The 23,460-nt window shown below is 48.8% G+C and overlaps 3 protein-coding genes and 1 non-coding gene across 5 annotated transcripts; 2 read left to right on the top strand and 2 right to left on the bottom strand.

Moving 5' to 3' along the window:
• Positions 1–88: 88 nt before the first annotated feature.
• LOC119453210 (peptidyl-tRNA hydrolase ICT1, mitochondrial) lies at positions 89–665 on the bottom strand. Its single transcript, XM_037715232.2, has one exon. It carries the CDS (start codon positions 635–637, stop codon positions 125–127), a length of 513 nt encoding a protein of 170 aa, XP_037571160.1. The 5' UTR covers positions 638–665; the 3' UTR covers positions 89–124.
• A 192-nt stretch (positions 666–857) lies between these two features.
• Positions 858–9,671, top strand: LOC119453209 (DNA-directed RNA polymerase III subunit RPC8). 2 transcript variants are annotated; one of them, XM_049667637.1, is made up of 8 exons: positions 858–918; positions 1,015–1,231; positions 1,309–1,405; positions 1,906–1,992; positions 3,689–3,752; positions 4,613–4,699; positions 5,920–6,022; positions 9,461–9,671. In XM_049667637.1, exons 2-8 carry the CDS (start codon positions 1,121–1,123, stop codon positions 9,506–9,508), a joined length of 597 nt encoding a protein of 198 aa, XP_049523594.1. In that variant the 5' UTR covers positions 858–918; positions 1,015–1,120; the 3' UTR covers positions 9,509–9,671. The 2 variants fall into 2 exon arrangements, with proteins under 2 accessions (XP_049523594.1, XP_037571159.1); XM_037715231.2 differs by having other exon boundaries at positions 876–1,231.
• LOC119453208 (F-box/LRR-repeat protein 16) lies at positions 9,518–19,330 on the bottom strand. Its single transcript, XM_037715230.2, has 3 exons — positions 18,009–19,330; positions 17,055–17,203; positions 9,518–10,847 (listed from the first exon to the last, which is right to left on the bottom strand). The coding sequence occupies exons 1-3, from the start codon at positions 19,277–19,279 to the stop codon at positions 10,699–10,701; spliced, it is 1,569 nt and encodes a 522-aa protein (XP_037571158.1). The 5' UTR covers positions 19,280–19,330; the 3' UTR covers positions 9,518–10,698.
• A 3,649-nt stretch (positions 19,331–22,979) lies between these two features.
• LOC119454730 (U2 spliceosomal RNA) lies at positions 22,980–23,161 on the top strand. Its single transcript, XR_005192660.1, has one exon. It is a non-coding gene; the product is annotated as a U2 spliceosomal RNA (small nuclear RNA).
• The last annotated feature ends 299 nt before the right edge of the window (positions 23,162–23,460 follow it).

Genomic DNA, 23,460 nt, shown 5'->3' with positions numbered 1-23,460 from the left:
GCAGTGACACTAAAACAAAGAAAACAAGCCATAATTTCTGGCATGACCTGCGTGTGGTGTGTGTTCGTAAAGTAAGGAGAAATTAGTGTTCTATATACAAACTATTTTTATTTCACAAAGTGCTTCACGAAGAAACGCCGCTCTTTGCTGCGGGGACTCTGGGAATGCGCAAGCGAGCTGCGGCCAGCCTTTCGTGCTTGGCCCGCAAAGTGAACCTTGTCTCTGGGATGTTGTCGGGCGGAGGTCTCGACACTTCGCTCAGCATGCAGCGCAACTTGTCCATGCAGTCAGCCACGTTGATGGACTTCTTCCGAGTCTTGTCGGACGCGAGCACCAAGTTCCCGCGGCTGTCGATGAACGGCTTGCACATAAGTCGCAGTCTGTCCTTGGCCTCCTGCGAAATCCACTGCGCCGAGTCCAAGTGCACGCGAACCTCTACCCGGTACGGGTTCGTCGGGTCGTGGTCGTAAACCTGAACGTCCTTCATCTGCACGCCTCCTTCGAGAGGCGGCGACTGCGCGTTGCTGCTCGCGGGGTATAGTTTGTCCAGGCTGATGTCGCTCTTGTACGACATGCACCGGGCCGGCAACAGCGGCCGCATCATCGCTGAACAACTCAGCCGACGCAACGCCGCCATTTTGCTGACTGTAATGGCTGCGGATGCGGCTGCTTGTGGCTATCGTTGCTAGTCATGAAAAAAAAAAGTACAAGCTATTTACACAAATTTATTTTTATGAGCAGCTCTATGTGCGTAAAATGATGCAATTTTACGTGATTTTGTGCATGTTTTGTAATTTTTTGGTAAGTTTTGTCTTCTGTTGGCTTCTGTTTGGTAGCCGCGTGGCCACCTGTGGCCGGCATATGTCAGGTTTCTGTTTCAGTCGTCGGTCTTTGAAACTTTCGTCGGCGCCGTCGAGTGCGTGCGTTGTTTTAATACCGCAATTCAGCCTTTCCTTGAGCACTGTTGCGCTTTGATTTTTTTTCTTAACCGTCTTGATTGTCCCTGTGCTTCAGCGGGATCTCCACCCTGCTTACCAAGATTTCCTCGTCCAACTCTGCGCTGAAGCGGCACCCTCTCGTAGTACAGCAGGGCTAGCGCACGTTTTACTACGGCGGCGCGATGTTCGTCATCAGCGAGATGTCGGACAGCATTCGCGTCCCGCCGTGGCTTTTCCGCGTGAGCCCCAACGAAGCCATCGTGGAGCAGCTGAATCGGCGTCTGGCGAACAAGGCAAGGACCGTCTCTATCTCGTTGAATTAGCGACCTCTATTGAAACGCTGCTCATGTCGTGTTTCTTCGCTGCTCAGGTGGTTATCAACGTGGGGCTGTGCATCGCGCTCTTCGACATCACGAAAATCGAGGACTCCCGGATTCTGCCGGGCGACGGGTCCTTTCACACAACCGGTGAGGAAGTCGTCTTGTCGCTTCGGCTTGCGCACGTGATAGTCATGTGCTGAACCATGCTGCCAAATAAACATTGCATGAATAAGGTCGTTCGCGCCCAGACTTCGCTTTGAGATAACGTTTCGAGCCGAATAGTGTTCCTAGTGGCAGATACTTTATATTGTTGTGAATACCATGATATGGTAAATTTGTTTAAGAAAGCTGTACATTATTCGAAAACTATAAGAAAAAAAGAAAACAAAAACATTCGATTCCCTTCTGGCACTCTTCGATTCGTAATTGATTCAGTCTCAAAAGCTGCTATTCACGCGCTCCTAATAATTGGTGATTGATTTGCTGAGCTACCCACAAGTAATGTTTTCACTCCTGCGTTTCAAAAACGCATTTAAGTTTGTCGCCCTTCAATTTGAACTTTTATGCATCGAACTCGGTGCATAAAAATTACGCATTTAGCTTGATGCTGTTAAAGTGGTTAGACCAGTAGACGGGTGTCTGTGCAGTGCAATTCCGCTACGTCGTCTTCCGACCCTTCATGGACGAGGTGCTGGTGGGCAAGATTCGCAGCAGTAGCCAGGAGGGAATCTACGGTGAGTTGCATGCACTCTGTTGGGGCATTTGTTTTACCTTTCCTCTTGCAGTGTCTTCTGGTGAGCACCTGAGGGGCCTTCTATTGAACCATCGTTTTTCGGTGTACCTGGCGCTTGATATTTAAATGAGGACAGAGAAAGAAACATTCGTAGTGCTTCATGCATTTGTAACTGAGAAGAATCCGGGATACCAAGGGGATCAATATTTTGTTAGTAACAACCATACGAGGCCGGCATACTGGGAAGCCGAGCAAAGCATAGGTGAAATTAACGGAGTAAATTTCAGGTTCCTCCGCTCGCCTTTCCCTCTAAAACATAGAGGGTGAGTTCTCTGGTCTGCCTACTGTCACTGCTGCTGAAGTTGGCAGGGCCTTGGTTTTCCACTAAGCCTTCAAGTACGCGAAATACAACACTACTAGAACTTTTCTAGGAAAATATGTTGTACTATTTACAGAAGTTTGGTTTACAGCAGGGCGTTATCTACAGGGCATGTAATTTGCAGCATGTCAGAAGTCCGAACTGACAGTCTGGTAAGTATTCCTCGGCACACTGCATCTCACACTAGACTACACCTGCTTGTCTCCAATGCAACTGCGGTGCGCTGGCACCTGCGTATGTCATCCCATCCGTCAAGGCCCAGCTTGACACAACAGTCAGCTCCGCATTTAACTGAGAATGCCTTCCTGTCTTGAAGTGCAGGAGCCTTGGTCGTTTTGTGCCTGTTGTTAAAGGGTATCGACCTTCATTCTTATGCATTGCGGTGTGACTGGGCAAGCATTGAGAAATATAGGCGGTTATGGCCCAGCGAGTGTGTTGGCCAGTGCCATTCACAGCCAAGGCAGCCAATGTCAAACATCCTTTCAACTGCAGCCGTCACATAGTAAGTGGTCTCAGAAGCACTCAACTAGCCAATGCCTTATCTTAGGAATACAATGTGGTTGCCGGACAACTTCTCTGCATTGGCCGCTGTCTTTTTTTCGTTCCAGGAATGAAATCTAATAACTATCTAAGTGGTGTCCAAAAGCTGACATCCATGACATGTTTCCAACTCCAGCAATCGCTTCTGCCCTGTCTGTGCACATAGCAAAAGCATGGCCTTTGAGATCTGGGCCGGTATTTTGTAGCGATGCCTTTCCGATGCTAATGCCTTTTCATGCTTGGTCAGTGGTCAGAGCGACGGTCCACTCACATTATCAACGGGATCAGCCGGCCGTGAGCGGTGGATGATAAGACTAGTATAGAATAAATCATAATGCATCGCTACAAAATAGCGACCCTGCACTTGTCTCTTAGAATACGCTGTCACTGGAGCATGGAGTTCTACACTACCCATTCCCTCTGACAAACTCCAAGCTATGAAACAAAACCCAAGTTTTGCGTCAGCCAATCCGAAGAAGGGCTCCTCCGTTGTAGGTAGCAAACCTGACACTCGTCTGGTTGACCTCCCTGCCTTTCTTCTTCTTGCTTTCTCCCTCTCCTGTCGTCATTGCCAGTTGAATGCCAGTTGAACAGAAGCTTCACAGAAGGATCAGGGGCGCGCAATGGGCGAGCCCTTGTTCTCTCTTCTCTGGAACACGTCACCGGCTCTCGCTACTGATTTTCTGACACGAGCCCCTATAGACATTGTTACACTGCACGGAATTGGTGAGATGGAGCATGAGCATGCAACGTGTGACGCCTGGCTCACCTGTTTCAGTGTCCATGGGCTTCTTCGACGACATCCACATCACTCCTGATGGGATGCAGCACCCAGCTCGCTTGTATCCTTACAGTGTTTGCTGAACAAAGAGAGCTACTTTCATTTTCCGAGCTTTATATCAGTGCAACAGCACTATAGGTGAACTTCGCCCACTTTGGAGGTATCTAAAATGTGGGCCAATCGTGCATCTCCTTTCACATTGAAATGCAACATTATGGCCTTTTTCATTACCAGCAGTTCACTACAATTTAGCAATCCTAAACGAGGTATGTTACGTCATGGGAGCTGGGGCCAAATTTCCGCAGCAGTAGATACCAATCTTGTCGCACGGTCACGTCATTTTTGTCACTTGTGAAAGCTTTGTTCTTGGTAAAAGTGAAGCCATTGACACCGTTAACTGTATTAATGTATGACACTAGCTTGACTTAATATTTGGCTTTAATGTCCTTTAACTCAGTCACTCTTACACTTGCTTGACAACAAAGTAGTGAACAGCCTGGTATCTGTGAAAGCAATGATGATCCATAGGCCGGTTAGTGCACACTTGGGTGATAAAAGAAACAATGCTTTAGAGTGGGACATGCAGCATACAACATGTGCGAGCGTACCAGTTCTGCCGCGGTTCTGTCAGGTTCGGCACCACTACATTTGTGTTTCGTGTATGCCAGCAGTGCTGTGTCCATTTGGCCCGATCTTTGTTCCAGCCAGGCTAATCTGATGTCTATCTGATGGCTTGCCAAGCAGAACATCAGGTTAGGCTAGTGGCAAAAGGTGCGCATGTCACCATGCTCTGCAGTATGGTCAGGTTGCTAGACCAGAACCTGTTCTAAAGCACTGTTTCTTTTTGTCACCCACAAATTATGATTTTTCAAAAGAAGAACCCTTGCGCTCGAGCAATCATCCTTGACTGACCGCAACCAGCGACGAAGCCGAACAGCTCTGGGTGTGGCAGTACGAAGGCGAGGACGGTGTGCACGAGATGTTCATGGACCTGGGCGAACCAATACGGTCAGTTTTATAGCGAATAGCTTTCTTTGGCTGTTTCGCCCATTTTCGTGATCGGTGGTTGGACTTTCGCCGCCACTGCAAAGGGCGGGTGCCCTTGCGCAGCCAAGATGTGGGGTGCGTTTGTCACCGAACACTATTATAGCTCATAGAGATGCACATTCCGTCCATCTATGCCACCATCACTGATATGGTGGCGGGAGAACGCTGCAGAAATAACCTTGCTACAGCAAATATGTGTCGCCAAGCGCATCATTCGTTTAATAAAAGGAATAATAAGTAATAAAAGCTAAATAAATATTTTAACAAGCATTTTTCTTTTGAATTACTCATTCTAAGTAACCTTGATTTTGTTAACACCCATTTTAATGGTTCGTTGAGGTTTAGGATGTGTCGTTGTAATTGCTTTTATGGTTTATCTTTGATTTTTTTGCTTCTGTTCTTGTTTTTATCTTAACATGCATTACCTGTTTGAATGCGTCTACTGTCACTATTATTGATTTATTGTAACATCCCTATGTAATGCCCAATGGCCCTTTAGGGTACCTGAATAAAAAAAAGGAATAAGTTTTTAGAAGCATTTGGCTATTCACCTACAATTATATTTAGGGTCGATGGTTCTTTCATTAGGTTTTTCTTGGCAGCCGGCTCTGAGAATGCTGGTGACATATGGCTTGCTACAGTCACACAGAGGGAAATGAGTTGCCACTATTGCAAGCAACATCAAACCGGTCTTGCAGAAAAAATGGTTATTCGATTCGCGGTTATTCGAAGTTGAAAACCGGAGTGATCGGTAATTCTGTTAATAGTATCCGGATAGCCGGATATTTGTTCTTCCGTACTTGTGCCGAAATTACCTCTCTTTCTCTCTTGTATTCTTATATTTGTAGTTATTTTTACAACCACTCGTGCAAACCCAATATCTGCTCTGGTTAACCTCCTTACCTTTCCTTTTGTAAGCACCATATATTCGTGTCCAAATATTCGAATATCCGGCTAACCGGTTATTTAAACCGGATATACTGAACATCGTTTCTTGAAATCTGAATAACTTTCCGAATCCGTTTTCAAGACCAGATTCGCTGTCCACCGGTTAAACCAGATAGCCGGTTTGACGGATATTTGCAAGCACTAGTTGCCACTGTGCCAATTTCAGAAATGGTCATGCCTTCTTCTTTCTCTTTACACCCTTATGCCTCGGCCTGTGCCACAACTGACCGCAGCTTTAGGGTGGTGGCCGAGTTGTTCGTGGACACCACGCCCGGAGGCCCCGAGACGACCGAGCTGCCAGACGGCGAAGAACGCCACGTACCTTACTCTCTCACGGTCAGTGTCACCGTTCGTCGGTATATGGCAGCTCATGATTTTTACCTGCATTGAACTTAGACTGGACTAAATGAGAACACGCTAGGCAGACACCAGATAAACGGGACAAATTGACAGGTGTATGCACTGCATGCATCTTCCTTCATCCCCTCCAAACTTTGCACCGGTAAAATCTGTGCTTCGCGGTGCTTGCAACCTCGTAGTCCAATTTTCTTGTTTGATTGTAGTGATCCACCTGTGGCCGAGCATCTGTTGTGCTACAGTGCATGCTGCGCCATAAAATACAACATATGAAACTTTTACTGTCCAGATATACAGAGTGTGTGTTGCAGAAGCTTAGCGCTTCGACATGTAGAAGGCCGTGGCACTATAACTGCAACGGCCATGTTCTGCGAGTGTGCTTGTGCAAAGACATCTGCAGCAACAATCAGTGACTGCATATTGGACTTCTTGGACAGAAAGTGTTTCATTTATTTTGGTTTAAGAAAGCGCCATGGGATGGCAGTGCTGCCGCCATCCACATCTCCAGTGCAGTCAAACGCCTCTATAACGAAGTATTTGGGGCCTTCGAAATCATTCGTTATAGAGGCCACTTCGTTGTATAGGTCATGCAACGCACACCTTACAATATAACCGAGACATATTATTCCTTCGTTGTACAAGCGCTCGACTGTGTTCTGTCAACTCATTTAGGGACCGGATAAATCTTTGTTGACCCAGCATTTGCCACAGAGGGTGCCACTTATGACACCAGTATGGCGGCTCCTTTTGCTTCTGGCGTACTTCGCATGGAGGTGAGAAATAACTAGGAGAAAGCATAAGGTAACAAAACTGGAGGCAAGATAAGTAGGCCCAACACATGATCCTGTCGTGGTAAGCTGTAGTGTCTTCCAGCGTAATGCTACCTGCTCTTCAAAACATGCTCTTTCAAAAAATGAATTGATGCAACAGCATTGTGCAGCTGCCGCACTCGTACGTTGCAGCGAAGATGATAAATGTATATATTTCATTAAGCAACTGAAGTTGTTAAGGCATACCACGAGAAAATGTGCGCAGAGTGGTTGTTCAGACCAGTGTACGCACCGTTGTGCACTGACCGGAGTGTGCCGACTCTTACTTGCTTCACGCTCGTTTTGCATGTGTGAAATAGAGCGTTAGCAGCTTACTAAGGATGCGAGTAAATGTGATTAAAAAAGTGCCAATTATAATGAGTATATGTATAGATATGAAGGAGTGCCAGTGGGTGGGGGTAGACGTGAATATGAGCATGAGTGTATGCCCGCAAGTCCGAAGTAAAGCAACTATAAGCGCAAGTGAGAGTTGGCTAGTATATGAATAGGAACTTGAGTGAGTACTGACAAATGTGAGCAAAGTACACAGCCTGCGAAAATATTGGTGGGAAAGTATCGGTTTATTCTGCCAAGCTGCACTGGAAGTTTGCTGGAGCAAACATTTTGACAAGGAGACCGCAAAAAAATGTTGGCTTCAACCTGAGAAATTCCTTGCTCGATCACTTTTAAACAGTCGTCTGTAGTCGTTAAACTTTGTGCTCAGCATGCCCCATTGTACAAGACCACGGCCAACTAGCCCAGTTTCACGTCGTCTTGAATGTGAAGTGGGTCGAGTGTGCTTGTCGTGGTGAGATGGGCCTGTAGCACTTAACCAAACGCTAACCAATGAAGCTGAGTCAGCCAATCAGACTGTACTGCTGACTTGAAAAAATGTCAGCCCGATTTATAGCGGAGATCCAGATGTGCCGTTTGCAGGCTGTATTACTTTGTCCCGCAGATCGAGTGTGCAGCTTCGTCTGCATGAACTTGACGCAAGCACGTCGAATCAGACCCTCAGAAGTCGACCCGACCCAGTCCGGTCTGACCGCGTTTACACGCACCTTGCCAAGCAGGTTCAGCAAGTTAACCTTTCTTCTCTAGGAGAGTTCACCAAACTCGTCTCAACGCTCACTTGGCCCAACCCATTAGCGTTTGCATAAACTCGACGTGAGCAGGAACTTCAGAAGTCGAACTGCCACGAGGAACGTGCCCCCGCCCCCTGAAAAAATGTCTGCCTCGCCATGGTCACTGTCATGTGAAGTGAGAATCAATGAAGTCAGAGAAAGCATAGGGGAAGTTATTTGTTAATTCTGTTTTAATCGAAATGTAAAAATAATCGGCTAAGGGGAAATGAAAGTGAATGAAGGTATCACTTGGGGGTCGCTAATGAGGACCAAACCAACCAACTCTGCATTATGCATGCAGTGCTTTACCAATTAAGCTACGGTGGCACCATACCTCTGGCCACTTTTTTGTATATTTGTCTACAAGATTAGCCATGGGAGTCTCCAGTGTTTCCTGCTGCTGTGTGCATGCAGTCTGCCACAACAGTTTATGGGACAAAAGTTTCCTAACAAAATTAAATTTCTGCTCTGTTCTGGCATGTATGTTCTGATATAATGGATTGCTGTGTGGGTTGCAAAAACTGATATGCTACAGACTGAAAATTTGATCTTCGAGGCTATGTGCCCAGGTTTAGCCGGAATTTGGTTATTAGAAAGTTTTAGTTTGTCTGTAAATGTCTTATTGTTTGCATGTTACCGGAGACATAAAGGTTAGCGGCCAGGTTATTGGCGCAGAGCTCTACCAGACAGACACAGCACTATTATTGCAGTAACCTAGTCTATTCTACTTACCTGCTGGTGTCAAGTTTTGGCAGCACCATAATCGTTAAGATGCAGCCTCTTTGAAATGTTTCATATAAAACACTCGTGTAACACAAAAACATGTCTAAGACACTGGAGTTCAACGAAGCATCACCAGCTGTCTCTATCAGCATTGTTGTTGCTCTACACTTCTCCTGTTAACCGCAAATGGTAATTTTGCAGACCAGATAGAACTATTAGAGTTTTTAGCTTGCCCATAAAATATTATCCTTCACAGAATATTGGAGACCTGAACTGCAGCAACAACAATGATAATTAGCAACATCTTGTGAAGCTTTGTCCAGTCACAATGCGTTAGACACATTCTTGTGTTACATGAGTGTTTTTCATGAAGAAACATTTTAAAAAGGCTGAATGTTAACGATTACGGCGCTGCCGAAACTTTACACCAGCGAATAAATATGCTTGGTTACAACAATAGCTACTGTGTGTTCTCTGTTGAAAACTTAATACCACCAGGTGGCGCCACCACCCCAGCTTTACGATTACAGGGAAGCTATTAATGTGCTCCCCATTAATTTGGTGCTGTCGACACCTTTACGACACTAGCTAAGACACCCTAACTCTCATGGCAATAATAGCTTTATGTGCTTTGGTTGAGCTCAATATCAGAAGATGGCACCACCAGCGCTGCTGTTAACGTCTTTTGGATGCCGTAAGTTAAAACTCGGGTGTTGTAGAGTTTTAGTGGATTGCCTTTTTAAATTTGTTGATGTTCGCAGGCCTCCATCAGCGAGTCCGGCCTGGGACTGCTCAAGTGGTGGACGTAGGGAAGCCAGCCGGCAGCAGAGCATTTTATTTTACTGTTTTTTTTTTTTCTTATTTTCTTTAATCACACGGGGAAGACTTGCTTTGCCGGGCAGGGTGGGGCTACTTCTTCATCTTCTTCTGTGCGAGGAGCAAAGACAAGAAAGAAAAAAAGAAAACAAGGCATTATCATTGTCATAATCTGTACATAAGGGTGCGTGCGCCTGGCGCACGGACGCACACAACACAGACACGGACACGCACATCATACAAGCTGCACGGTGGCTGCCGTGGCTCTGCGGCGTGGTGTACGCCGCACGCTTCTTCTTCATCGTCATAATCATCATCGACGACAGCTGGACACGCACGTAAAATACAATGAACTATTACAACATCTCGTCGGCACTTGCATTGTGTTCTTTCGCAATGGAGCTGCTGTGGCAACCGTTGTTGCTCGGGAGCGCCGTTGTTTCTTCAGTCGCCTCTTTCGAGAGAAAGATGGCACCACATATAGGCAGGCAGTCTCTTGTGCGAGCCGGCACACGCCAATGTTGCGTTGTGTGGAAGGCCCGTTGTGAGCATCAACGTCTTTACGACGTCGCTATAAATACCTCTATACTACGTCTTGGGACGTCCACTTTCCTCGCTCAACTAGTTTACTCAACGTGCGGTCCCCGCTGCAGTGTTGATCCACTTCCTGACTGTTGAAGGGCGGATCGGTCGCTGAAGAGGCTGTCGCAGGGTGGTGTGTGTTTCTAAATCGCGAAGCGTCCTCAGAATGGCGATATCCCTCGGCAGGTGGTGCATAATCAGCAGCTAGTTAACTAGTCGCTGGTGGAGTAGGGAGCAGTTTTAATTGAGCTGTCAGCCTGAGTGAAGTCGACGCCCCTCTTCCAAGCCAAGGGGTGTTTGAGGATCGCTGGCGACACCACTCCAGCCTTGTGAATTGGCTTCTTCCTTTCTGAAGCGAGACTGCAGGTGCTGAAAAAGCAGGCGACGGCGGCAAGCTTTGAAGCTACGGTTCGAAGATGAATCTATATCTTCTCGACAAGGCGGAAGGAGGAGGTCTGTGGGGAGCGGGTTCGCAGTGGGCGGTGGTCATTGAGTGGGGGAAGAGTGTGTCGTCACAACCGTGGGTATCAACTTCTTATTGCTGGTCGTCATCGCCGCTGTCTGTGGCCACGCGTCGAGCAGAAGAGCAGCAACAGGCGACTCATTCGACGACGAGGCAGTGAGGCAGCTGCTCGCGCAGGAAGGCCAGGAGCTCGGCGGTGGCGCCGGGGCAGTTGGTGAGCTCGAGCTCCTGGAGCTGTCGCAGCTGCGCAAGCCCGGACAGGCCACGAGCCGTAACCTGCGGGCAGCCTGCATGGAGGGAGATAAGAAGGAAAGGGGGATTGTAGGGACTACTCGGGCGGCCAGCTGGCCGCCAGTGTAGTTCGAATTGAATTTCGCATGTGAACCATCTTTTGGCTCGGGAGGTAACCTTGTTTACACTAGTGTCAAGAAACTGTGATACTCCTTTATAAACGTCTCCTCGATTGGCCTTCACATTCTAGACTACTACTGGGTGCGTTGCATCTTTGCTGATCATTTCAGTCGGGCAGTACGTCTATCGGCATCGGCCCACCGCCAGTCCCTTTACATACACAGCGTTGCATTCGTGCAGACCTGGTTCACAGCACAACCTGTAATTGCATACTTGAGGAAAAAGCACAAGGCACACTGAATTGCAGTAAACCAATCGCAGGCTGCACCTAGTGGAACTCTAATGGTGCAGAACGGCTGCATAACTTTTAAGCCTCAGCTCACTCACGCCATTGCCAAGACAAGTACGCAAGTACATACTCTTGTGTACGGAAGCCTACATCTTAGCACTTTACACCTGCTCGTATCGAAAGTAGGCCTAGAAGGCGTAAGCCAACGAAGTACCGTCACTGCAGGTTGCAGCATGGTTTCCGTGCATGGTTCGCCGCACTGGTGGGTAAATTTTTGGGTGGAGGTGCAGGAGACTGTGTAGGCAAGTGTAAAGAGGAAGAGGCACTATTTTCTCCAACCGTTTAGGAGCACAGTACGGGTGTAGGCAGACGTGTGCTCGAGGGGGAGAGGAGGAAAGGCAAGCGTAACCAGTGGCGCACGCGGGGAGTCACTGCAAGCGAGGATAACATAGTTGCCGTATCCTAGCTGAGGCTAGAGCTCCGGAGCTCACGCTGTCGCCTGCTACAGTTCACGGCAATACAAGGCAAACCTCTGGGTCTTTGAAAGAACCCTCGCCAAAGGCGCATGTTGAATGCCGTCCATATTCTACTATTTCAACTACAAAAAATTGTTCTGATAACCATGACTTTCGTCTTTGGAGAGCATTCGTGCGTTATATCACGAAGGGCTAAACCTTACGAGAAGGGCGAACAGATGCCTCTAACGTACGAAAATTGCGGCGGAAAATGCATTCTGTATGGCCAAAGATTACGCACGGTTAGGTGTCGTCGCGGAACGACTGCTGTTGTGCGTGGAATGCAATCGTAATAATAAAAAGGCGCAGTTTCGCCCGAAAGACGAAACATCGATTGCAATAGCAAATTAGCAGACAGCTATACGAAGTAAGGATATTAGTTTTATCGACCGTATAAACTCGCAAACATTCGCTTACTAACTAAATTAACAAGCACGGTGTCACGCGCGCACAAGTAAACATGAACACATCTCGCTCGATGACCGCGGAAACTCGCTGTCAAAGCGCTGCAGTCAGGTAGCGGCAGCAGCAGCGAGCGAATTGACCTTGGTGCTGTTTCTCGCTTCAACGCGTACTAAACGTCGGTAGCACAGCGCACACGAAGCTACCCGCCCTCAGCGTACTTTGTCCACATCGCAGATTGCTTTGAAGATTAGGCCCGCACGGGCGCGAACTCTGTGCACGTTACAGATCGCTGTCAAGATACGGCGGCCGCGCCGTAAGTAGCAGCCGCCGCCGCCGGAGTTGAACGCCGCCCCTGCCGTGCCTCGCGCGCGAGGAGAAGCGCGCTTCTGCCCCGCCTTTCTCCCTCGCGCGCAGGATATCGAGCCGCGATCATCCGTTGACCCTCCCTAGCTTTCACTCGCACATATAGCGCGCGGCGACGATTTGATCGTGTTTGGACTTTATACGGAACTTCACGGCGACAGCAGAAATGCGCTTGAAGTGTCCATATCATTGCTATCGCAGTAATAGAGGACTTATTTCCCGATCTCTCTTCCGATTACTAATCTGGCCCGACAACTGCACTCGCGAGTCTCAAAGTACGTGTACTAGCTTAGCGGCAAAGTTGAACTTCCTGATGACAGAAGTGAGGCTGGGGACGATGTGTATGTGATCTAACAAAAAGTTATGGCGCCTTCCGCGGTGGCATGCGACAATCGGGACGTAAGACTTAGAAGCAGGCACCCCTGATTGATCATGGAGAATTGTTGTCGAACCACGGGCCTGATCTGTGATAAAAAGAAAACGGCAGGTCCAACGCACTTGCTGGAATCTACGTTATGCGAGGCTTTCTTGAAGCGCTTTAGTTAAATGCTACGCAAAGACACGCATGGTGTGCAGAATTGTATATCTTATTAGAGCGCAAGTCTTGGGAGCCCGTTCGTGCGTGGGCGTTGGCGTCGTCACTTGTAACCGAGCGAACGAGTACAGCGAAAGATGAAAGCGAACGCGGAGCGCAGCAGGGGATGACAGACGCGAGAAGGAAAGTGGCGAGGAGTGTGCAGTGGAACCATGAGGCGGAAAGCAGAGGACATGGCGAAAGCGTGATAAGAAAAGCGTAGTGCGGCGACGATGGCTACGAGATGGCGCTAGAGTAGCGTGCGTCGTCTGGGATGTCTGTAGGCAGTGGCTGTGAATCGCGCCACACTTCGCTCCGTTTGCAACGTGCCGCACGAGACAGATTGCCAGCGTCCGCCAATATACCGCGAAATGAAAACACGTATAGAGCTGCGCTCGAATTTCGCATTAGGGAGTATCGTAATCGTCGGTGATTTTTTTTTCACCGGCTATCTATATATCTATATCCCACCAAAAACAGACCGATCCCGAAGGTAGCGAAATCTAAAGTGTGGGCCGTTCACGTGGGTATGTGCCACTGAGCATGCGCCGCTCTTCGTTGAAGCTCTTTGACGCCGACTCGCGTAACCTTATCCGTGCCGGCATGCGCAGGCTTCACGTCGAGTGTATCTAGGGGGAAGCGTGAGTGAGGATACCCGGCTGCAGGACATGCCTCATTCATGATGCGTTTCGGCTGCTCGCTCACTTGGATAGTCATCGTAGATGGTTTCGGCTGGAATTTTTTAAAATGTGATTAGCATTCTTGGGGTACCTGATGAATTTTCTTGAGGCCGTCTGCCCGTCAATCTCTAACCGTTGTCCCGCCAACTTGAGTCACTGGGTGGGTAGTCCGTGGTCTAATGGCATTTGGCTGTTGTGCTGAGGTAACGGGGTTCGAAACCAACTGTCAGACCAGCTTGGGTTACTGTATATAGGTGTGTGGCGCTCTTCGTTGAACGTCGTATGCACCAACTTAGGCCAATAGGTATGCATCACTACGTTCGTACCGCTCTTCAGGGACAAAAAAAAAAAAAAAAAAAGATCCTTTGAAATTTATCCAGTGCTCGGCGGAGTCGAACGCGCGGACTTCGCGGCGGTGCCGCTAGATGTCGCTGCGTGTGCAGTGGGGATAGCGTGCCTTAATACCACGACTATTGGCGACGCTGGCATCGAGGCACGCTAAGTGTGAAGCACTAGGGAGAGGTGGGCGAAGAAAGTGTCGCTTTTAAAAGGTCATACTTCCGTTCACTTAAAGTATATCACCACCTTCAAAAACGGATTTTCTGAAAGAATATCGGTGTTGTGCCATTTACTATTGTAAGCTCTCTGGTCATTCTCGAATATTTTGCAAAAAGAATTAAGTTTCCATCTTAAGCCGTTGAAAAGCAATGAGTGTTTTTCCAGCCTCTCCTGCTCGCATCCTAAACCGAAACTGAACGTTTTTTTTTTTTCAAAACTTGAGCGATTTCATCAGAGATATCGCTTACTTTGAATATTACGCAATATTAATTTGTTTTATTGCGTTATAAAAGCTTTTAGTAGCATTTCGGGACACGTGCTGTTTTCGAATCGGTTAAAAACTTTCGCTAGAGGCTTTCAACACCTAGACATTTGCTTATAAGTTAAAACTCGTTCTTCTCAAAACGTTCTTTTTTCCGTTTTATAGTTACGCGAGCAGTGATAACTTTTCTTGTAATTAATATTTTTGCATGAAATTTTGCGTACTGTTTCTATATACATTAAGCTGTGCACTGAAGCAGAATAACCAAAATTGAGCGGTAGATTTTCATACTATGGGCAATTGTTGCGGAAAACAATCTGCTACAAGTTACATTTTTCAGCCTTTTGATGATAACTTTCATTTTCCCCAATACGTTCCTGCCAAGTGGCATTTGTTTCATACCTTCCATTTCACAGTTATGACAATTGGCGCAACACTCATATTTCGGCAAGTTTTAAATATTAAAAAAATGTTTTTATAGTTTTTTTTTATAATTCCATCACCTGAGAGGATCTAGCTACATAGGCTTTGCGAGAGAAAAGGTAACGGCAAGTTTCTGACTAAAACAGTTATTTTTTTTAACCTTAAGCGTCACGGAATGGCGACTTCAAACAATTTTAAAGTGCTACGAAATTTTTAGAAATCACTTGCGGCAGATACAGTCGACGCCGGATATATCGAATCCACATATAATGAATTATTGTTTATAACGAACAGCAGTAAAATCCCCTTGAAAATATTGTATACATTTTTTTTATTTTATATGTAGAATTACCTGTATATCGAACTTTCGTGTGATCCCCTTCAGATTCGACATATCTGGGTTTTACCGTAGCGTAATTCTAGTACTTGAGGTGGTTCATTCAAAGAGGCGGACATTACTTGCATGAGAAACCGAAACGCATCATCAGATAAGTGACTAAAATTCACTAATTAACTTCCTAATTAATTGCTTTACGACACATATTTCAATTTACGAATTGTAGCCAGTGAGTTTGCAAAGCGTAAGCACTTGGAACGAATTTTGAGCATGTCATGGGTTTCTCGATATGCGCCACTAAACTACCGGTAAAAATGCATTGTTGTTCCACTTACTTAATTAACAAAACCCCTTTCATGCATTGAAGCACAAAATTAATTGGAACGCCCATGTAATTTGTCACACACTTTGGCAATGTATATGTCGAAACGTGTACGTCATCCTGCAAAATTCGTTCGATGTGAATACGCCTTGCAAGCTCACCGTTTACAATTCGTAAATTGCAGTAAGTGCCGTAAAGTAATTCATTAAGAAGTTAATTAGTAATTTTTGTTATTTAGATGAATATGTTTTTCGATTTCTCGTGCAAGTAACGTCCGCCTCTTTCAATAATCCAGCTCAAGGATTATAATTATGCTACTGCATGCCACGGGCAATTTCTAAATATTCTGTAAAACTTAAAAATGATTACCTATAACAAAGCTCTTGCAAGGCATTTCGCAGACCTTAAGTGCTTCCGATACCTATATTGTCGAACAATGGAACGCGTAAATCGCATGAAGTAGCTACCACAACTACATCCGGGTGAACTATTAAGGTCAGAACATAGCAGTGTGGCCGGGACGACCTTGGAACAGTCGATGAAGAGGAACATCTATATGCACACGTTCTCTCCATATTCACGGAAATGTAAACAAACCTCGGGGTCTTTAAAAATGTTCGTCAAATGCACGTCTGATAACCATGCAATTTCTATTTGCGACTACATTTATGCAATAAAAAAATATGTTCCGACTTGATTAACTGGCATCGCCGATACAACACCATAGTGATGACCACAATGTTAATTTTCGTGAATTGCCGACTCGATAAGCAAAAAAATATATATATTGTTTGAGTGATTTAAATGTTCGTCTTCAAGGACGGGCGACTCGCGTCTCAACAGCACCTGTATCATGCTCTCCCAAACCAAGGCGAACTGTCATCGCTGGTACAGAGTAGTGGACTTGCATGAGTATGTATTCGGGACGACACGCTCGGCGCGTGCGAGCGCGTGCTTCAAGTGAAGGCCTTATATAACTTATGCAATCAGCACAGTTTGGAAATACCGTGGCCGTGAGGAAAACTACGCAACAAATATACAAAAAAACAAAAAAAAACAAGAAAACTGGAAAACGCCTAAAGGGAAAGTCAACCAGATTTTTATCACGAACGCGCTCAATTCGAGAAATCGCAGACAGATTAAAAATGACGGTTTAAAAATGTTCTTCGGTGGTTTAAAAATGTTCCCGACAGTATCTTTAAACACTCCTTTTTAATCAACGCACATCGAACTTTTCGTTATCTCGGGTCCACTATGTCGTTTCTGGCACGTTGTATATATAGTCATGCGACTGATCAACGACCTGCCCTATACTACGTTGGCACGTCAACGTCGACCATTGAGCTAGGTGGGGGAGAACGAGTTATATATGGTGATCGCGTATACGCAAACTATAAAAGTGCTTCGTCACTCACCGGCCACCGACAGTATCCGCAGGCTCTTCATGGTGCACAGGTGCTGCAGACCGAAGTCTCGTATCTGCGAGCACCAGCGCAGGTAGAGGACCGACAGGTTGGGGATCGTGGACAGGTAGCCCAGGCCGATGTCCGTGATGTGCATACACCTGCGGACGAGACGCGCATTACATATTCGTCACGTGTGTACGTGCCACGCGACCTATTATATACAAGCATGCCAAGACGCGGTAACGGTCGAAAGCCTTTATACGAAGTGCTTGGGGCTTGCGAAATCATTCGTTATACAGGTCACTCCGTTGTATAAGGTCGCGCACCGGATAGCACACAATAGAACCGGGACAGAATTAATCCTTCGTTATACCGGTCATTTCGTTGTAGAAGCACTTGACTGTGTATACACCCTGCAGTATGTGTACTATCGTGGCACGCACGTGTGCTGCTTCGGGACAAGTATACAGGAGTATTCTGCAGGCATTTCAATACTACGCTGCACGAAGACCTTCAAGGTATCGCGAACGTTACGGGGTTCGTGTTTTATCCGCCGTGTACACACGCGTAACGGGTTCTGCACCAATGACAGAGTGCTCACGTTATCATTCACCGCAATAAAATACAGTGTAGGCTAACTGACAGAGGAAGGCTAACGAAAAGCTCAACATGCAGCTTCGCCAACAGATGTGCACGTCCAGCGTGCCGCCATCTCAACGATAGTTGCGGGTGGAAGCTGAAGCAACCCGCGCTGCCATAGAAACAGACAGGCGCGTTAACGTCTCTTCAACGTGGCGGCAAGTATATGGAAAGCCGTGAGCTAGAGTTTTACGACAACGAATACTCGTGCAGGGCTAGTAGCATGCCACAGACCTGCCATATATAGTATAGTTGAGGCAGTGCGCGCTCTGTAGAATCGAGCGTGCATCGAACAGTAAAAGAAAGCGAGACGGACGTACGCACCGGTCTAGGGTGAGCTGCTGCAGCTGCGTCATGTCGCACGCGATGAACTCGAGGCTGGCGTCGGTGACCCGCGGGCACCACGACAGGTCGAGCACGCGCAGCTGTCGCAAGTTCTCGGCGAGCAGCTCGACGCCGTCGTCGCTGATCTTGGTGCATCCCGAGAGGGACAGCTCGCGCAGCTGGGGCACCGCCTGCACCAGCTGCACCAGACCCTGGTTGGTGAGCTCCCAGCAGGAGCGCAGTCGCAGCACCACCAGCTGCGACTGCTGCTGGTGTTGCTGCTGCTGCTGCTGGTGGTGGTGGGAGCCGACCCCTCCAACTCCACCGAGGTGGGCCAGCGAGGCGTCGGTGACGTGGTACGCCTGCAGGTTGAGCTCTCGCAGCGCGGGAAGCAGCTGCGCCACGGCGGCCAGCGTCTCGTCGGCGACGTTGATGCAGTCGGCGAGCGTCAGCGACGTGACGGTCGGTCGCAGCGCGGCCCACAGTCCGGCGTCGGTCAGCTCGTTGCAGCCGAACAGCTCGAGCGCCGAGACGCGAGGCGCGGCCGCCAGGAGGGACTCGAGCCCGCGGTCCGAGACGCTCGAGCATCGAAGCGCCACGAGCCTCGCGCGGCTCAGCAGCGCGGCGCCCAGGGACACGACGTCGGCGAGGTCCTCGTCCGAGGCGCCGACGAGCCAGACGGCGTCCATGCCGCGTCGCTCGAGCGACTCGAGCAGTCGTCGGCGGGCGTCGGCTGTCTCCTTGCGCAGCTCTCGGCACCGCAGCACGGCGGCCATGTCTCGCCAGTGGCGAGGGTCGTACAGGGCGTCCCTCCACGCGCGACACACCGATGCGAGGGGCAGCCGCTCGCGGCCCCGAAAGTGCGAGAACAGCCGCGACAGGAACTCCGGGTCGCGCATCATCTCGGCGGCCGTTCGGGGACGCGACGCCGCGGCGGCCGCGACTACGGCGGCTGCGGCGGCGTTGGGCGACGCTACCGCGGCGGCCGGATCGCGCGCGGCCGCGGTGATGACGACGGCCGCCGAAGCGGCCGGAGCGGTGGCTGTTGCGGAACCGACGCGTCCGGATCCCGCATTTCCCGTTCCTCCTCCTCCGCGACCGCGTCTGCTGGTCGCTGCGACGCCACCGCTGTTGGTGCTGGTGCCGCCGCCGGTCGCTGTCGCGGCCACGGGAGATTCGTGCTGCAGTCCACCCTTTGCCCGCACGGCGAGCCCGTTGAAGCAGCGGCTCAGCTCGGCCGCCGCTCGCTTGGTGAAGCTCACCTCGGCCATCGCGGCCCAGCCGACGGCGGTGGTGGTTCGCGCTACGCCATGGCGCCGGACGCCGGCATCGATCCCCTGGCGCGCGGAGCGCGCGTGACGTCAGCTGAGGGGTTACGGGTTGGGAGGAAGGATCAGCGGGGGGGGGGGGGGGGGGGGGGGCAGTAAGCACGTGTGTGTGCGCGCGCGCTCCCTTCTCTGTACCCCGCTCGCACGCCCGAAGGTTGTGTGGGTGTGGAGGGTGGCGGTGGGTGCTGGCAGACGGGCTGTCGCGCGCTCTGGAGCGAGCGAGTGAGAGCGCGCGCCCGTACCTCAATGGAAATCCAAGCGCTGACGCACTGTGTCCGTACCATGCGCCACATGGCTCTCTCTCTGTCTCTCTCTCTATTTCCCACACTCGTTTCGTGGCTAACGCTTGGGGACGCTCGTCCTTCGCTCCGCTGGTGTCGTTCGGTACGCGTTATGGATTGCGCGCGTTCTCGACGTTTTCTAGTTGGCGTTAGAGATGTCTCGCTTTCAGGGGTGGGTCGCACAGCGCGGCAAGGAACGTCGGTAGAAGGAAAGAGACGACCCTGGGCCCGCTGGCTTAACGACTGACGGTTAAGTTGGCGCGCAGAGGCGTTATCCCACATAAGGATGAGAAATGCGATATAGGAGCAGAAAAACAAGTAAACGTCCATTTAGGAACAGAAGAAGGCCATTCGGCCTTGTGACAAAATCTATTTTGCTTTTGAGTTTCAATTTTGCCGTTTATTATACCAGGAAGTCTGCAGCTAGTTCAGTGCATTGTGAAAGGTTACATTTGCCTCTTTATTCAAAGAGCAGGAAACTGAAATAGAAACAAAGTTGAAATTTACCTTCTTTTCTTTTTTCGTGTCCGCAATCGATCCCCTAATTTGTTTTCTGGATACCAAATACGCGAGCAGAACTTGACCCATTTTCAAAGTCGTGCTGCTGCGGCTCCTTAAAAAGCGCCGTCTAATGTGGCTTCACCGCATTAAGAGCTATTGTGCGGAGAAGCCAGACTCCGGTATTCCTCGGGGATAATGCAGTATTTTTTTTTCGGAGCAAACTAGACAACCTCTAAAAAGATGGGCAGCACAGGCGCTCGCATGCATCTTGTTTACGCTAAGCTGTACACTATCGATGACCTGAACTTACTGGTCCACGTATTAAGACGACGCTTAAAAAAAAATTTTTTTTTTCAGGGCCCCGCGGCGAACGCTCATCTCCCTCTGTGAATACATTTGAAACGCAGATATCTCTCATGAGACAATCGCTGAACCGATTTTAAGAAAATTGGTTGCATTGAAGGGCGAAATAACAACTCCACTCATTTCAGCAGCAAAATTTTAATTAGGCGTCTGAGATTTCTTTTACAAAAATTGTCTAATATCGATAAATTTCGAGAAAAAGGAATTGGAGCACGGAGTTTACAACCTCGTTAACTCTGCGCCAAACACATATATCAGAATTCTCTCTCTCAAAAAAAAAAAAACAATGCCGACGCATCCATACTTCGGAGACGATTGGTGACGTTAATGCGATTAGCAGTCTATCTTGAGATGGCTGTGTAATTTGCGATTATGTGTTTTCTACGTCACGATGATTATTATGAAGAGCGGCTCATATTCAGTGGCAACTACGCAGTGACCCAAACTGGCGTGAAAGGAATGAATAAGTATCCTTACAATGCTAATGACAATAAACTGCATCTGCAGTACCGTTTGTAGCAGGCAGATGTGATGCATTATTTCACGCACCACGTCAAACCAGCGTTATTGTTTACGGGATTTTCTGACGAAAGTCCTAATTATTGGCGTACTTCAGAGCAGCGGAGAATTTAGCAATTTCGTCAACTCCAAATGTCTCACCAGCTGCACTTTAGGGAGTTGTGATAGTCTCGGTAAAGGTGAGTTACAGAGTCTCAAGTTTGGTGCTTCTTTTATTATTATTCAATCTTTTCGGGCAGTCTGGAATAAAAATTGACAGTTTAAATAAAAATAAGCCTGTTGCTCCCCACATTTGGTATAGGGTTTAACTTTTCTTCTTCATCTAATCCGGTCAAGCCTGCCGTGGTTCCCTAGTGGCTGTGGTGCTGCACTGCAATGCACGAGGTCGCGGGATCGAATGCCAGCCACGGCGGCCTGCATTTCGGTAGGGGCGAAATTAAAAAACGCCCGTGTACTTTGATTTAGGCGCACGTTTAAAGAACCGCCGGTGGTCAAAATTAATCCGGAGTCCCCCGACTACGGCGTGCCTCATAATCAGATCGTGGTTTTCGGCACGTAAGGCCCCGTCACTTAATTAATTTAATTTAATCAGGTCAGTGGCGTAGTCAGCAATCTTTTAGTCAAGGGGAGGAGGGGGGTGCACGCACTTGCCCGGGGATAGGAGAGTGAGCGGAGGAGAGGAGTCACGTGCCAACACCTCTTAGATAGCAGGGCTGTGCGCTTTGCTTTATGACGTCATAGACTACTTGGACCGAAATTTCCATTGTCGAGCCCGGCGTGACGAAAGCGGTGACGTCAAAATCGCCGCGGCTCACTCGGGACCGTCCCCATTAAGTTCTGTGGCAGTCGGGCAAGGTAGCATGACGTCACGGATCGAAGTGCACAGGCCTTGTGCTGTCTAGGAGGCGTCGTACGTGCCATATATGTGCCACCTCCTGGCTCCGCCACTGAATCGGGTTCAATGGCTGCGGAGAAAAAAAAAAAAGAATATCGCTGTTTCTACGCATTTAGATAGGAGCGCCACAGGCGCTCTTCTTTTCACTTTGAGGAACATATGTACAGTCAACCAAAAAAGACTACGGACCACGAGATCTCAGAAAACGTCCACATTCCGAGATGCCTTACAACACAGACTATAGTATTCGCATTTAGAGCTTCTACCAGTATATATAGTGAACAACATTGTGATATTCGGTTTTAATGCACTACTATATATTGCAGGCTGGCTCGGCAATTGGACGTTTTCGGAGATCCCGTGGTCCGTAAACGTTTTTTGATTGACGGTATACGTGCATTTGAAAAGGGAACTCGGAGTCGGCTCCGGGCCTAAAGCTCCCTCCTAAATTTTTTGTTCAAAGTTGCTTTCGTCCAGAAGGACGACGCCGTGTTTAACTGAATTCATCGGTGCGCGTAGCCGGCAAAGTTATGTATATCTCGGGGGCGGATTTACAGCGAGAAAGGAGGGGTGTGGGGGGCGCACCCCCCTCCGTCCCAGCTTACGCGCCCGACACTTTCCTGAACTGGAGAGAGAGAGAGAGAGAGAGAAATTCAGTGCCATTCCACTTTGTGAATGTGGATGACCTAGCGAAGCTGTGTATGTAGTGATTGACCGTTGCTCCGGTGAAACGTTCCAAGTTTGCGGGATCGGGGCCACGTGGAAGCTTAGCATTTCTTTCCTCCTCGCGGTCCTGGCGGGCAGCACGCTTACGCTTGGCGTCCGCGGCCCGCTCATCGTCGGTGGTCGCCTTCCGCCGCCGCCGAGCCCATTCCCTTTTCTGTTCACGCCGTCGTTCTTGGTAGGCACGCTGTTATTCTTCAGACCGCACAACACGGGGCCTATCCATTTCACAGTCAGCTCAGAACTGAGGAAAGGAGCCTACGTAGAGCATGACGTCAGGAGACAGAAGACACTCACATTGGTAGGCACTATAGCTTGAAAACGCGGGATGGCGTACACGTGTACTGATGCAAACGTAGACATGACCGACGCGGGTCAAAGTGTAGTATCCGTTCTTGTCAGCTTAATATCTGATACGGGTTGTTTTCGGACCCAAGATATTAAAACTTATTTTTGCAAGCTGGATGGAGTGCTTGAAGCCTGCTTCACCTCAGCCGTGGGTCGGCCCGGTATTCGACTATCTTCGGGATCGGCCCACGGCTTTTGGTCTACGGACATCGATCCGCCGGAAACTAGCCGTATAAAGCTTCGCTGTAAAGAGACCTATAACGCATTATTGCGCTCAATACGAGCTGCAACAAGCGAGCCGTGGCTGCAGCGACGCTCTCGAGCAAAAAAAGTTACAGTGACGTTTCACTTCGTGAACGCGGGTGACGCGCAAGCGTGTGGGTGCTATAGCGCGTACACGAAGCTAACGGCCCCCGGTGCGCCCACAGACTGTCCGTATCGCAGATCGCAGAGCGATAAGCGATCTATGTATACGCAGCGGCCGCCGGAGTAAG

Source organism: Dermacentor silvarum, chromosome 5 (genome assembly GCF_013339745.2).
Source record: "Dermacentor silvarum isolate Dsil-2018 chromosome 5, BIME_Dsil_1.4, whole genome shotgun sequence".
Classification (NCBI taxonomy): Eukaryota; Metazoa; Arthropoda; class Arachnida; order Ixodida; family Ixodidae; genus Dermacentor; species Dermacentor silvarum.
The sequence above is the reverse complement of the archived record's forward strand: the minus strand, read 5'-3'. Positions and strand labels throughout refer to the sequence as shown.